General features: G+C 46.4%; 1 protein-coding gene across 1 annotated transcript in view; it reads left to right on the top strand.

Annotated features, from left to right (window-relative positions):
• Positions 1-15195, top strand: part of LOC135903011 (DAP3-binding cell death enhancer 1-like) — a 50359-nt gene that overhangs the window by 16268 nt on the left and 18896 nt on the right. Inside the window, exon 2 of the mRNA XM_065433383.1 lies at positions 11615-11756. Within this exon, the coding sequence (XP_065289455.1) occupies positions 11615-11756 (142 nt within the window). The remainder of the gene's footprint in view (positions 1-11614; positions 11757-15195) is intronic.

Here is a 15195-nt window from a genome sequence, read left to right on the forward strand (position 1 = left end):
TCGCCGCGTCTCAGCTGACCGGAGCAAAAGGTCGCCGGACGGCAGCGCGGGGTTCCGCTGGAAGCCGCAAGGCACGCGACTCCTATCTGGTACGCAGCACACGTGTCGGCAGCGGAACCAAGGTATTCGCTTTCGTCGAAGCTGATGCTGCTCGAATACTTAAAGTGTGGGTGCGTGCTCTTTTATTTTTTATTCTCTCTGCCAGCATTGGGGAAAACAAACGAAGGCCACGGCGGCCGCATTTCGATGGGGGCGAAATGCGAAAACACCCGTGTACTTAGATTTAGGTGCACGTTAAAGAACCGCAGGCGGTCCAAATTTTCGGAGTCCCTCACTACGGCGTGCCTCATAATCAAACCGTGGTTTCGGCATGTAAAACCCCATAATTAAAAAAAAACGTATTTTGATCTGGTTTAGTCACTGTGGGTGCGCTTTTGTTAAAGTGGCAGGCGCCATATGTTGGCAAGAGAGAGAGAGAGAGAAAACGAAAATACCTTTCCGCTCTCGATCTCCATATTGCCCCTGTCCTTTCGTCATGCTGGCTCAGGAGCGGGAAAAGGTTTCTTTAGGCGCAATTTACAAGCGCTTTCGAGATGTTCAGAGTGCTTCAGGTAATCGCGTCGACATCGCGCAGCTCAGGCGCTGAAACGATTCAATAAAAAAATATGACGCGACATTCTCATGAGGCCGTATACGTCCGGCTAGCTAAACGTCGTAGCGGGTGAAACTCAGGAAGCAAAAGTCAGCTGCCTACTCAACCCAACTTGACCAAGCTATAATGCTAAATGAAGTTATGGAGCAGGCGTCTGATGTATAGTGCATTTAGAAATCTTGAAAGCATTTTCAAGTCGAAGACACCGAAATCATTAAGACACTATGAAGACATTTACGCAGAATATTTTCCCCCACAAGCTTCGCTCAGAAGGGGGTCCCGCAATGACGCGGTGACGGACAACACGTTTCTGCACTTGGCACGTGTACTAATTTTAACGTGACACCAACAACGTGAGACAGCAGAGAGCCGAGAACACAGTGGGGCGCCAGCATTGCGTCAGTCGCGCCAGTGGACGAAAGCCTACGTTTGTCTCGTTCGGACAGCGTATACCAGAACTTAGTCTTCACTAAAATTTTCACATTAAGATGTGTGAATAATACGCTTGTGAATAAAATGCTACAAATTTAATAACCACGCAACACTGTCGTTCATGGTCCCAGAGAATCCCGAATGAAGAAAACTTTCTTTTTCCGACCTCCATGACCACAACCAACCAACGGGACCCTGCACTAATAACCTCGCGCCGCGCCACATCTGGGCGTCTCGACACAACTCTATATAAGGTATTCTCAATGGTCAGCCGGTGAAGCGATCGGCTCAGCCGTCAGCGCCACCGTGTCAGTTACGCGAAACACCGAGGCGGCCACTGCTACGGAGGCAAGCTTTTGCGGCGCTCGTTTGAAACGTGTCGGTCGTTCTAAATTGTGGTTTTAAGGCAATCGAAGACATCGAAGCCCGCTTTATACCACCGACGCTTGAGAAAAGACGTCAAATTTACGACTACAACCATGTATATCGCGTGAAAGAAGTAAACAGCACGGACATCGCAGCGAAGTGCTTAAATTAAATTATGGGTTTTTAGGTGCCAGGACCACGATCTGATAATGAAGCACGCCGTAGTGGGGGACTCCGGAATAATTTGGACCACCTGGGTGGGCAGCACCTGAGGTTCTTTAATCTGGACCTAAATCTAAGTACACGGGTGTTATCGCATTTTGACCCCATCGAAATGCGGCCGCCGTGGCCGGGATTTGATATCGCGACCTCGTGCTTAGCATGCAGCCCAACACCATAGCCACTAAGCAATCACCGCAGGTCGCGAAGTGTTTGTCACAAGAAAGCGAGCATGCTTACGACGTCTAACTCAAAGTAAGTTAACAAATCATTATTTTATGCAACTTAAGTGAGCAAATACGGGCGTAGACGTTTTTCAACTGTCATTTGTGGCTTCGTTAAGTGGAGCGTGCCTTGCTCCTCACAATTGTAGAGGTTTTGGCGAAATGGCAGGTAACCGCTTTTTTTCTCCTTTGACAAAGTTCCTTGAGCATATTCTGGTATTGTCGTTCGGGCTCGAACGTGAGATGTGATCACCGTTGAAACAATAGAGAGCAATCAGCTGAGACTAAACAACGCGAAGGCTGAACAAATTTGCGCTAGCGTACGTGATAGAAAAGCTAATTTGTGAATACTCGACGTGTGCTGCGGTGTACTCCAACCTCATTTCTGTTTTTCTAAGCACGAGAAAACATCCGCATGAATGAGCCTAGTTTCAGTAGTCTCGTCTTGATCTTGGCGCAGAAAGAAGCTGCAAGTGTTATTAACGAACAACAAAAAGCACAGTGCGTACAAAGCTCCAGCACGGAGCATTTACGAAGCTAGATTTTACACGTAACAACCACGGCGCGTTTGTTTGGAGCGAGACGAGCTAAAGAACTACCTAAACCAATTTACAACAGCGGGAATCAATTAGTTCACACGTTTTTATGCAGTCGTCGCTTTATTGTGCGTTTTTACGGATGCCAATGCTTGTTCTTTTTTCATCTACGTCTGAGTTCGTTTAGCAGAAATTCGCAAGAGCAACACGAACCGCGACGATACACTTCAACCGCCGGGCTTCTTCCCACGGTTTATAGAAGGGAAGCGGTACAATTTGATGCCGACATTTCCTTCGTGGTTGTGACAATCCTTAACGCAGCAGTATCTGCGCTTGTTCTTTTTGTTCACGCTTCTCACGGAGGAACTGCCGAGAGGCCGCGAGGAATCTATTGGAAAATTGGAAAAGCAGGCTTTCAGGCGGGCCTGAGCGCACCACGGACAATGGTGAAATGGCACTGAGGCCCTACTCGCGGATGCTCACCGCCGCTGCTAGGTGGCGCGACATGTGCAGGCAAACTTCATTGCAGGGTGCTTGTACGGGTGTCAGTGTACCGTATCAGGCATTTTGGCGCGAGTCGGCATCTACGCCTTTGACTGCAGTAGGAGCACGTACACGGCCAACACAGCCAGCACATCTTAATTATGACAAGTGATCATATTGTTCAAGCTGTGTTCAACGATGTAATTGACACAACTGGTAACATCAACCACCTCACAAGCTTTGGATGATCCATCGGTTGTTTCGTTTCGGGCTTAACTGTGAACTTCAGTTGTTTCCTTTTGGATTGATTTATCGGTACAGAACCGTTTAGGACCGGGAGCGCTTTCTGGGTACTGTCAAGTTCCTCCGGGGTGGCGTTTTCAGCCAACCAGAGAAGCCGTAGCAACCCTATGAGCTCATCAAAACTGACAAGATAGAGAATTCAACAATACGGCGGAAATTGTCAATGTCCAGGATAGCACCCCGGTTGCGTCCCTTGTTATGGATACGTATATAACCGCACAGATCATGCAGTTGTAACGTGCGAGGCGATGACCGGACGCCGCGAGTTCTCTCGCTGAATTGTCAAACTTCTTTCCAACTTCGTATTCATTTTTATATAAGTTAATGCAAACTCAATGAGGAGTCATGAGCACGTAAGCAGTTGAGTCGCACGCTGTGGCCATAGTAGTATGCACACGTCATCGGCATACAGTGAGAATCTCAAATGTGATGGCAGTCTTTTTGTTAAATCAGCCATGACGCAGTTAAAAAGAAAAGGGCTGAGTACGCTTCCCTGTGGTACTCCCTGTTTGACAACGTTCAGCACTCTTTCCTTCATCCGTCTGAACGAATATTTTGCGACTTGATAAAAATTTAGAAATCCATCGCAAGGACCTGCCAGACATTCCGAGTTCTAACATACTTAGCAAAACATGAACGTGAATAACAGTGTCAAATGCCCTCTTGATGTCTAGGGATACTGCTATCGTCAAGTTTCCACATGCACGTTCGTGCTCCACAAAGGTTACTGTATTCAATATTACATCCGTTGTGCATCTCTGTTTTCTAAAACTTGCTAAGTAGTTGGCAAACACATCCGTTTCATTACACCACCATTGAAGTCACGCGTCAATCATATTCTCCATTACTTTGCATAAACAAATTGTCAAACTCACTGGGCGGAAGGATTCAAGGCACAAAGGCGTCTTACCCGGTTTTAAAATTGGAGTTATTCGAGCGACCTTCCAAGAGTCAGTTACCTTTTCTTCTATCCATAGATTATTATAGATGTCTAAGAGAGCGTTTGTACCTGTCGGCCCGAGGTTTCTTAGCATATTGTACGTAATGCCGTCCGGCCGAGCAGCAAACTTCAGGCGACATGATGCAATTGCACATTGAAGCTCGCTTAATGTGAAAGCATGATCTAATTGAGGATGTTGTGCCCAATAGCAAGCAGTAATTTTCTGCTTAGCTAAGATTACTGAATTATCAAATCCTGCACATTGTGATGAAAAATCAGGTCTGGAAAGAAGCTCGCAAAATTCATCTGCAAGTATTATCTCACACGTGTCCCTAGCTACAGTGAGAGCACGAAAGGGGAAGCTCTGTGTTAAAGGTCCGCTTAAAGAACAAATTACTAGGAAAATTCGTGGGACAGACGTGTGAGGAGACAGCGTGCTGCAGAAATCGCGCCAGCGCTGTTTGCCTAAATTTTCCATGTGTCTGCGCATTACATTGTGAATTTTCTGAGCGTTTTGTATGCTTTTAAACTTACGCTCCGTTGGTATACGCTCTTTCGGATGGGCGTCTGATGATTCTTAAGTGTTCATACCCGTAAACTGCAGCATAATCTTTTGGAATTTAGACCTTCTGTGTGCATATATTCACACTATCCTGCAAAAATTCAGTAAATCTTTCAAGCGTTGTATGTTGATCAATTTGATCCGTTAGGCGGTACCAAAAAGCTTTCCAGTTGGTTAGTCTGCTGTACCGCCTGATATCACAGTGCATGCTAGGGTGATTTACAAGGATGGGAAAATGATCACTTCCGCGCGTTTCCACATCCGTTGTCCATGCCACACCATTCACTAGATCTTCTGAACACAGGGTTACATCTATGCAGTTTGAATAATCATATCCAGGAATAAATGTTAGAGATCCGTCGTTTAACACAGTCAAGTTGCATTTATCTATGGCGTAATCAATAGCATTACCACGTGCATCACAACGATCACTGCCCCAGATAATGTTGTGTGCATTGAAGTCTCCACAGATAAATACATTAGAATGAGCTATTTTGAAGATGTCCACTAGCGTTTCCACTGAAATACGGTCTGAAGGTTGTAGATATAGATTAATCACTGTTTGCACAGCTTACCAAAGGATACTTCACATGCGATGAATTGCGGAAAGTATGAATCACTGGACTGAATTCGATAAGATGGTAAATGTTTTCTGACGCACTGGAGCACTCTGCTAACAGCACCTTGACAAGACGTCTTGCATATCACATAATTCTAGATGCGAAAATAATCACTGATTCCCGCCTCTTTAATGGAAAGTATTGGAAAGTTGTATTGTACGAGCAGTTCACGAAAGTCAGCACACTTCTTTCGAAGACTGTTGGCATTCCACTGAAATATGGAGACAATTTTTGCAGCGGTTATTCACATACTGCTTGCCACAGCTTTTACCCAGATTGTTAACACAGTAGTGCTTCCAGAGGCAACACGCCTTTCACTTCTGGTACGCTGTTTACGTCCGGCAGATCAGATAGGATTGCCTTAAGACCTGCGATAAGCACTGGCAAAATAATCTGCGCCACCGATGAGGTGGTATGGACGCTATTAACTGGCATTACTGCTGCAGTAGGCGCGTAAGGTCGCTGAGAATAATGTGTGCGAACATTGGATCTTTCTGGTGTATTACTTTCTGCCTGTTTAGTGAGTTTCCGTAGCATTGACGCATAAGACGCGGCGCTTGACTGTGATCCTCTTGATTGGTCTCTTGATTGCACTCTTGGCTCATTCGCATACAAATCACTGTATATGAGTTATTCGAGCGCTCTCCTACATTATGTGAAGCAAGCATACTGTAACTGCATTTATTTATGAAATAAAGTTTCGTTTTGCACAGTTGTTTTTGGATCTCTTTACTAAAAGGTTGTGTGTATCAAGAGCAGCCCATGAAATGGCATCAGTACTTGCGTTTTATTCAATGTGCATCCTTCATGTGCCCCTATATACAGGGTGCCCCACGTAACCTGAGCCAAGATTTTAAACATGAAAGGCGCGTCGGAAGCGAATTGAACCGAACGCATACTATTCGCACTGGCCTATAGTAACTCAGGCAATTTTTTTGTTTTCCGCATAACTCACTAATTGATTAAGTCTAATTACCCAACTTTTTTTATTTATTGGCTGAGGACCCCAAGTCTGATAGGTATAACTGTAGAGTGCCTTCAGAAACCACCTATCGAGTTGTTTCCTGTACGATACGTCTCACGTAGAGAGAGAGAGAGAGTGAACTTTAATGAGCACCAACAGTTCAGTCGGCTGGGCCTAGGCCTCCCACGGTGGGACGTCGAGGTCTTGCTTCTTCGCCGCTTCGTAGGCCTGCTGGGTCGCCCAGAATTGCTGCTAGTAACAGCGCAAAATATAGACAAGAGACGAGACAAGAAGACACCACAAGCGCTGACTTTCAACAACGTTTATTCCGAAAGAAACACGGCTTCTTATAACCATGGCCCACACGCGTCGCAGTCACGTGATCGCACATCATGTGAAACATGCACTTTTTTTCTTTTTTGCACTCAAGATAGTGGTTGCACGTGCAAAAGGTCAAGTTCTTTTTTTGTCAGTAACAAGAACGGCGTGCTAACGCATTGGTCACGAAGTCTGGTAATCTCGGCTGCCTCAATTATCTCCCGGACCAGCTGGTCATTGTGTTTCTTCAGCACTTTACAGCGTCTGAATTCTGCGGCGCAATCTTTTGAGGGGCAATCCCTGATATGTATGCCTAGATTCCTGTTAGCCTGCTCGACACTAAGTTTGTGTTCCTTCAGTCTTCCATTTGTGCATCTAGAAGTTTGCCCTGTATACCTTTTTCCGCATTTCAGAGGTATTGAATACGCCACGGCTTCTGTGCACTCCACAAAACGATTCTGGTGATTAATCGTGCACCCTTCCTGGTTTATCGGCTCTTCAGCATTGACGCGTCGGCAAAGGCTTTTTAGTTTTTTCGGGGCAGTAAGCACTACATTTACTCCAGCTTTTCGCCCAATCTTTTTCAAGCGGTGAGATAAGTTGTGCACGTATGGCAGGGCCACGGTCCGTCGCTTTTCTTTCATTTTTGGCTTCTCACCACCTGGCTCGCCATGGGCACGCTCGAGTTTTAGGTTCTTGCTCATTTTTTCCGCAACGGACACAAGAAGGTGCGACAGGTAACCAGCCCTAGTAAGCCAGTCAACCTGCCGACGAAAACTTTGTTCCATTGCGTGGATGCACGATTTTTTGAGCGCATTTGTTAGACAAAGGTTTGCAATTGCTCTCTTCACTAGTTTTGAATGCGCTGATTCGAATGGCAGTGGCGCCTTGTCGCCTCTGGGCTCATAGGCCCAGCAGACTTTCCCTTTGGAGAGCTCGAGTCTGAGATCAAGGAATCTCAAAGACCCTTGCGTGGGGATCTCGTGGGTAACAGCAAGCGGCTGAAGGGCATGACTAAAGCATTTAGCAGACTAAATAGCTGACATTTAGCTGACTAAGCACTTAGCGATTTGTTTCTTGCCCAGAGAGATAGATTACTTCAGAACGCCCTAACCAGAACAAACGTCCGGGGAGTATTTCGGTATGTTGACGATTACTTGGTTCTATGTGATGGCTCTGGCACGAATTCAGATGACGCAGTTTCGTAGGCAGTAACATGCTTTAGTCATGCCCTTCAGCCGCTTGCTGTTACCCACGAGGTCCCCACGCAAGGGTCTTTGAGATTCCTTGATCTCAGACTCGAGCTCTCCAAAGGGAAGGTCTGCTGGGCCTATGAGCCCAGAGGCGACAAGGCGCCACTGCCATTCGAATCAGCGCATTCAAAACTAGTGAAGAGAGCAATTGCAAACCTTTGTCTAACAAATGCGCTCAAAAAATCGTGCATCCACGCAATGGAACAAAGTTTTCGTCGGCAGGTTGACCGGCTTACTAGGGCTGGTTACCCGTCGCACCTTCTTGTGTCCGTTGCGGAAAAAATGAGCAAGAACCTAAAACTCGAGCGTGCCCATGGCGAGCCAGGTGGCGAGAAGCCAAAAATGAAAGAAAAGCGACGGACCGTGGCCCTGCCATACGTGCACAACTTATCTCACCGCTTGAAAAAGATTGGGCGCAAAGCTGGAGTTAATGTAGTGCTTACTGCCCCGAAAAAACTAAAAAGCCTTTGCCGACGCGTCTATGCTGAAGAGCCGATAAACCAGGAAGGGTGCACGATTAATCACCAGAATTGGTTTGTGGAGTGCACAGAAGCCGTGGTGTATTCAATACCTCTGAAATGTGGAAAAAGGTATATAGGGCAAACTTCTAGATGCACAAATGGAAGACTGAAGGAACACAAACTTAGCGTCGAGCAGGCTAACAGGAATCTAGGCATACATATCAGGGATTGCCCCTCAAAAGATTGCGCCGCAGGATTCAGACGCTGTAAAGTGCTGAAGAAACACAATGACCAGCTGGTCCGGGAGATAATTGAGGCAGCCGAGATTACCAGACTTCGTGACCAATGCGTTAGCACGCCGTCCTTGTTACTGACAAAAAAAAGAACTTGACCTTTTGCACGTGCAACCACTATCTTGAGTGCAAAAAAGAAAAAAGTGCATGTTTCACATGATGTGCGATCACGTGACTGCGACGCGTGTGGACCATGGTTATAAGAAGCCGTGTTTCTTTCGGAATAAACGTTGTTGAAAGTCAGCGCTTGTGGTGTCTTCTTGTCTCGTCTCTTGTCTACATTTTGCGCTGTTACTAGCAGGATGGAAAACCAACAAGCCCAAGCTGCTATTCTAGCCCAGAGTTGGTCGTCGAGATGGGAGCTGCGCAGGGCGGTGTGCCATCTCGACGAGAGGGTCACGGGATTAAGGTCTGGGTATTGATGTTTGCACTCCCATAGCATGTGGGGGAGTGTTGCTGATTCAGTTTTACAGACCTTGAACGTCTGGCTCGGGTAGATGTCGAGGTATATGGTGTGATAGCGTGTGAAGGAGGGGTATGTATTCGTCTGTAACAGGCGAATGGTGGTTGCCTGTACTCTGTTTAACTTGCAGTGAGGGGTGGGGAAGGTTCTTGTTGCGAGGTAAAATGTCTTCACAAGGTCGTTGTATCTAGTAAGGCGGTCGCGTCCTGCGGGACCGCCTGCACCGTCTCCGGCACGGTTGACTAGTCCTCGTGCTACGGAGTGTGTAACCTCGTTGAGGTTGGTGAGGTGCGGGTGGACAACGCCAACGTGTGCTGGGATCCAGACGAGGGTGATTTGATTTTCAGACGAATGCGGGGCTTGTTGTTAGATACGGATGATTGCTGAGAAATACGACCCTTGATGTAGTTGTTGATTGCTGCGCGAGAATCGCTCAGTATGGTGTGCAGGCTGGGTCAAGAGTGGCCAGGGCGATGGCCACTTCCTTGGCCGTCTCGGCATTTTGGGTAACGACGCTGGCAGCATGCCGGAGCAAGCCGCCTGCTGTGGTAACCACCGCAAAGCGCCCTCCATCTTGGTACTCAGCTGCGTCGACGAGGGTGACGCCCGCAGTGTTGGCATAAGCTTTGATGAGGGAGGTAGCTCGTGCCTTCCTGCGTTCTTTGTTGTGGTCTGGGTGCATGTTTTTCGGAATAGGGTCGGCGTGTATCCATTGCTGAATGTCGCGTGGTATTGGGTGTTTGTCTCCATGTTGACGTTGGTAGATATCAAGCTTTGTTAGAATGCTGCGGCCCGTTTCCGTGAAGGTAAGCCGCTCTAGTTGAGATCGACGTTGGCCTTCGATTAACTCGTCTAGCGTGTTGTGGATACCTAATTGTAGTAGAAGTTCCGTGCTGGTGTGGTTGGGTAGTCCTAAGGCCTGCTTATAGGCTCCTCTGATGATGATGCCCAGTTTAATCTTTTCAGCTTTGTACCAGTTGAGAAAGGGTGCAACGAAGTAATGTGACAGATGATAAAAGATTGGACAAGGCGGATGAGGCTTTACCCCTTCGTCGGTTGGTCACTCGTTTCAGCAGTCTGGATGTATTAGCGGTCTGTCGAAGGATCTTGGAGATAGCCGTAGAGTTAGCTCCGTTGGCTTCTATGGTCAAACCAAGAACGCGGATGCTAGGGACCACGGGTATGGGTTTGCCATCCCTCAGGTTGAGCTCTATTTTGTCGTATTAGCGTTTATTCGTGGAGCCCCGTGGGGGGCGTCCACGGAGTGTGGGGCAGTATAGGAGAAGCTCCGACTTTTCAGGCGAACAATGGAGTCCAGTGCCTTCAAGAGAATTTTCTACGACGTCAATGGCGTCTTGTAGGGCAGTTGCGATTTGGCCGTCACTGCCCTTTGCAGCCCAGATTGTAATGTCGTCGGCGTATATGGTATAGGTATATTCGTTCGGTGAACATGGTTGACTGCATCGTGACTGGCGACAGGGAAGCGGCGGGTCGTTCTTCATCTATTCGGCAGCGCTCGACCAGCAGCATGCATTTGCGCCGTCCGGCCCAGCCGCCTACAACCATCATAACACCCTGCCGCCTCAACGTCGCCAGGCACGATGCAGCCGACCTTGTTCACCGAACGCACGCTTGAGAGCAGCACGATACCACTGCGCAAGCGCTCCATCACGTGAATTTTTTCATATTTCGCGGGCTTTCTTTGCAATACGAAAAAAAAAAAAGACTACGTGAGACGTATCGCACAGGAAACAACTCGATCGGTGGTTTCTGAAGGTGCTCTACAAATCTGCGTATCATACATGGGGTCCTCAGCCAATAATTAAAAAGTTGGGTAATTAAACTTAATTAATTAGTGATTTATGGGGAAAACAATAAGTTGTCCAAGTTACTATAGGATACTGCAAATAGTATGCATTCTGTTCCATTCCCTTCCGACGTGCCTTTCGTTTTTAAGGTCTCGGCTCAAGTTACGTGGGACACCCTGTATACTATGTTAGTTCTACTGGTAATATCAGTATGCACAGACGTTTAAAGAACAGTGCCTTCAATCGTAAAATATCCGAGTTTTAGCAGCAATGTTGTAGAACTACTATGCGTGCATGCGGTGCCACATGTCAACTTACGCATGCAATGACCATACAGTGTAGTCCTCATATATTGATCTGAAGAATCAGATAATGCAGCCATGATTGCTGTGTTTTGTTATATCTCAGGCTATAGCCTCAGAACACGTTTTGAAAAGCTGCAATACGACCAATATTGTATTGCCCTGGCGCGAACAAGACCAACACAAGTCTTGATAATTGGTCTACACAGTGCCTAAAGGGCAGCTTGATCAGCAGGAAGTATACGAAGGAAGCGTTAGCACATATTCTGGAAGGATTGGGAGGTAGTTCCAAGGCTAGCTCAGAGCTTGTACAGGCGGGGCGACAGACGACTTGAGGGAGCAAAAAAAAAAAGAAAGAGCCTACCAACTAGGTTTTTTGCAGGAACATTCCTCTCTTCTCCCTTGGCCGTCGCAGGTGCTGGGGGCGGCGGTGGTGTTCGTGCTCGTTTACTTGGGCTATTACCACCAGGAGGCGGTGCACTTTCACTTGAACCACGCTTACGCCCATGTTGGACACGCGCATGCCCAGCACGTGGTCGCGCACAAGTACCTGCATGGTGAGAGCCTGTCCAGCACATTGCCTCAATAAACATTATATATCCGTTACCCACTGTGATAGAACTCACTGACAACTGAAGCAGCGCGTCAACCAAAACAGTTTGCGAAATTTCGGTAGCTCAAACGACGCATTCGAGCATTCATTTTCTGAGTACGTTTGGACGGTTTGGTACGAACGCTGGTACTGAATGTGGATACTTTAATTATTCGGATGTAGGCGGAGTTTTAATGTCGCACTTTCAGCGGTAACGCTTTGAGTGTTAACGTTTGTGTTTGCAGCGGTTATTCGCCATAACAACTTCGCCGTAAAAGTTCGCGCCTTATTCGCTTCCACGGTCATGATGATGATGAAACATGTTTACCTAAAAAAAAAGAAAGGAAACTAGAAATGTGATAACCACTTGAGTGAAGTCATATGGGTGAAAACACAGGTGTAGCGGAATCGAAGTTATTTGTTCTTTATCGAATAGGTAGAAAAGTTGTTTTGTGTTATGGGTAGGTGTTTCCATTTTCTTTTGTTATGCTCTCTCTTATTCCTGCCTTAACTCAGGAAGAGGACCTTAGTGTTGAAGATATGAACGACAATCTTATGGGCATCATTAAGGAGTGTGCAATAGGAGTCGGTGGTAACTCCGTTAGACAGGATGCCAGTAAGCTATCGCAGGAGACGAAAGATCTGATCAACAAACGCCAATGTATGAAAGCCTCTAACCCTACAGCTAGAATAGAACTGGTAGAACTTTCCAAGTTAATCAACAAGCGTAAGAAAGCTGACATAAGGAAGCATAATATGGATAGAATTGAACATGCTCTGAGGAACGGAGGAAGCCTAAAATCAGTGAAGAAGAAACTAGGAATAGGCAAGAAACAAATGTATGCGTTAAGAGACAAAGCCGGCAATATAATTACTAATATGGATGAGATAGTTCAAGTGGCTGAGGAGTTCTATAGAGATTTGTATAGTACCAGTGGCACCCACGATGATAATGGAAGAGATAATAGTCTAGAGGAATTTGAAAACCCACCAGTAACGGCGGAAAAAGTAAAGAAAGCCTTGGGAACTATGCAAAGGGGGAAGGCAGCTGGGGAGGATCAGGTAACAGCAGATTTGTTGAAGGATGGTGGGCAGATTGTTCTAGAAAAACTGGCCACCCTCTATACGCAATGCCCCATGACTTCGAGCGTACCGGAATCTTGGAAGAACGCTAACATCATTCTAATCCATAAGAAAGGGGATGCCAAAAACTTGAAACCTTATAGACCGATCAGCTTACTGTCCGTTGCCTACAAAGTATTTACTAAGGTAATCGTAAATAGAATCAGGAACACCTTAGACTTCTGTCACCCAAAGGACCAGGCAGGATTCCGTAAAGGCTACTCAACTATAGACCATATTCACACTATCAATCAGGTGACAGAGAAAGGTGCGGAATATAACCAACCCTTATATATAGCTTTCATTGATTACGAGAAAGCGTTTTACTCAGTCGAAACCTCAGCAGTCATAGAGGCATTACGGAATCAAGGTGTAGACGAGCCATATGTAAAAATACTGAAAGATATCTATAGCGGCTCCACAGCCACCGTAGTCCTCCATAAAGAAAGCAACAAAATACCAATAAAGAAAGGCGTCAGGCAGGGAGATACGATCTCTCCAATGCTATTCACAGCTTGTTTGCAGGAGGTATTCTGAGACATGAATTGGGAAGAATTGGGGATAAAAGTTAATGGAGAATACCTTAGTAGCTTGCGATTCGCTGATGATATTGCGTTGCTTAGTAACTCAGGGAACCAATTGCAATGCATGCTCACTGACCTGGAGAGGCAAAGCAGAAGGCTGGGTCTAAAAATTAATCTGCAGAAAACTAAAGAAATGTTTAACAGTCTCGGAAGAGAACAGCAGTTTACGATAGGTAGCGAGGCACTGGAAGTGGTAAGAGAATACATCTACTTAGGACGGGTAGTGACCGCAGATCCGGATCATGAGACTGAAATAATCAGAAGAATAAGAATGGGCTGGGGTGCGTTTGGCAGGCATTCTCAGATCGTGAACAGCAGGTTGCCATTATTCCTCAAGAGAAAAGTGTATAGCAGCTGTGTCTTACCAGTACTCACGTACGGGGCAGAAGCCTGGAGGCTTACGAAAAGGGTTCTACTCAAATTGAGGACGACGCAACGAGCTATGGAAAGAATGATGGGTGTAACGTTAAGGGATAAGAAAAGAGCAGATTGGGTGAGGGAACAAACGCGAGTTAATGACATCTTAGTTGAAATCAAGAAAAATAAATGGGCATGGGCTAGGACATGTATTGAGGAGGGAAGATAACCGATGGTCATTAAGGGTTACGAACTGGATTCCAAGGGAAGGGAAGCGTAGCAGGGGACGGCAGAAAGTTAGGTCTGCGGATGAGATTAAGAAGTTTGCAGGGACAATATGGCCACAATTAGTACATGACCGGGGTAGTTGGAGAAGTGTGGGAGAGGCCTTTGCCCTGCAGTGGGCGTAACCAGGCTGATGATGATGATCTCTGCCGGGTTTCCGAGCAGTCTTTCTATAGTTGCTTTTACATTTTTAAGTACCCGCCGTAGTTGCTCAGTGGCTATGGTGTTGGGCTGCTGAGCACGAGGTCGCGGGATCGGATCCCGGCCACGGCGGCCGCATTTCGATGGGGGCGAAATGCGAAAACACCCGTGTACTTAGATTTAGGTGCACGTTAAAGAACCCCAGGTGGTCAAAATTTCCGGAGTCCTCCACTACGGCGTGACTCATAACCAGAAAGTGGTTTTGGCACGTAAAACCCCAAATATTATTATTACATTTTTAAGTCGTAGCTGCTTTAATTTGTAGTTTTTAGTCGGCCGTCAGCGCATGCGCATTCTCAGCTAAGGTCAAAGTATCTCGCGAAAAATGGGGCGTTCTATGCTTTCTAAATTGCTTGTTCATCTCTTCCACAGGTATGCACGGTTGCGCAAAGGGGCGTGGCGGTGATGTGTTATTTTGGGGGTTTCGGTGACTGTTTTCCGCCTGCTCTAGTGTGAAGGTGATACCTGTCTACTGGTCTCGTGATGTGTATAAATTTCATATTTCCTCAATAAACTACAGTTGGAAGTTAGCACCAATCGTGTTCTCGTCTCGTCAGGTTCCTTTTGCGCTACTGATTCTTTTTCTTTCTCAGCCATGAACCAATTCGCCCAACAAAACGATTTACTAAGCCATATGTTCCAGGGTACTTACAAACCTCGCAGGCTCCGCTTTCAGCTCGTTGCTACTGAGTTTCTCAATATTACCAGAAAAGGTGTTCCGATGTCGCTTTCTTTCTAACAGTCTAACACAGCGGTTGTCACCGCAATATAAAGAGCTGAATGCGTTTAATTAATTATGCAATCATTGAATTAATTTTAATTATGTAACTGTGAAATAAGAACATAAGTAAAGCT

The sequence above is a fragment of the Dermacentor albipictus genome, chromosome 1 (assembly GCF_038994185.2).
Source record: "Dermacentor albipictus isolate Rhodes 1998 colony chromosome 1, USDA_Dalb.pri_finalv2, whole genome shotgun sequence".
Taxonomy (NCBI): Eukaryota; Metazoa; Arthropoda; class Arachnida; order Ixodida; family Ixodidae; genus Dermacentor; species Dermacentor albipictus.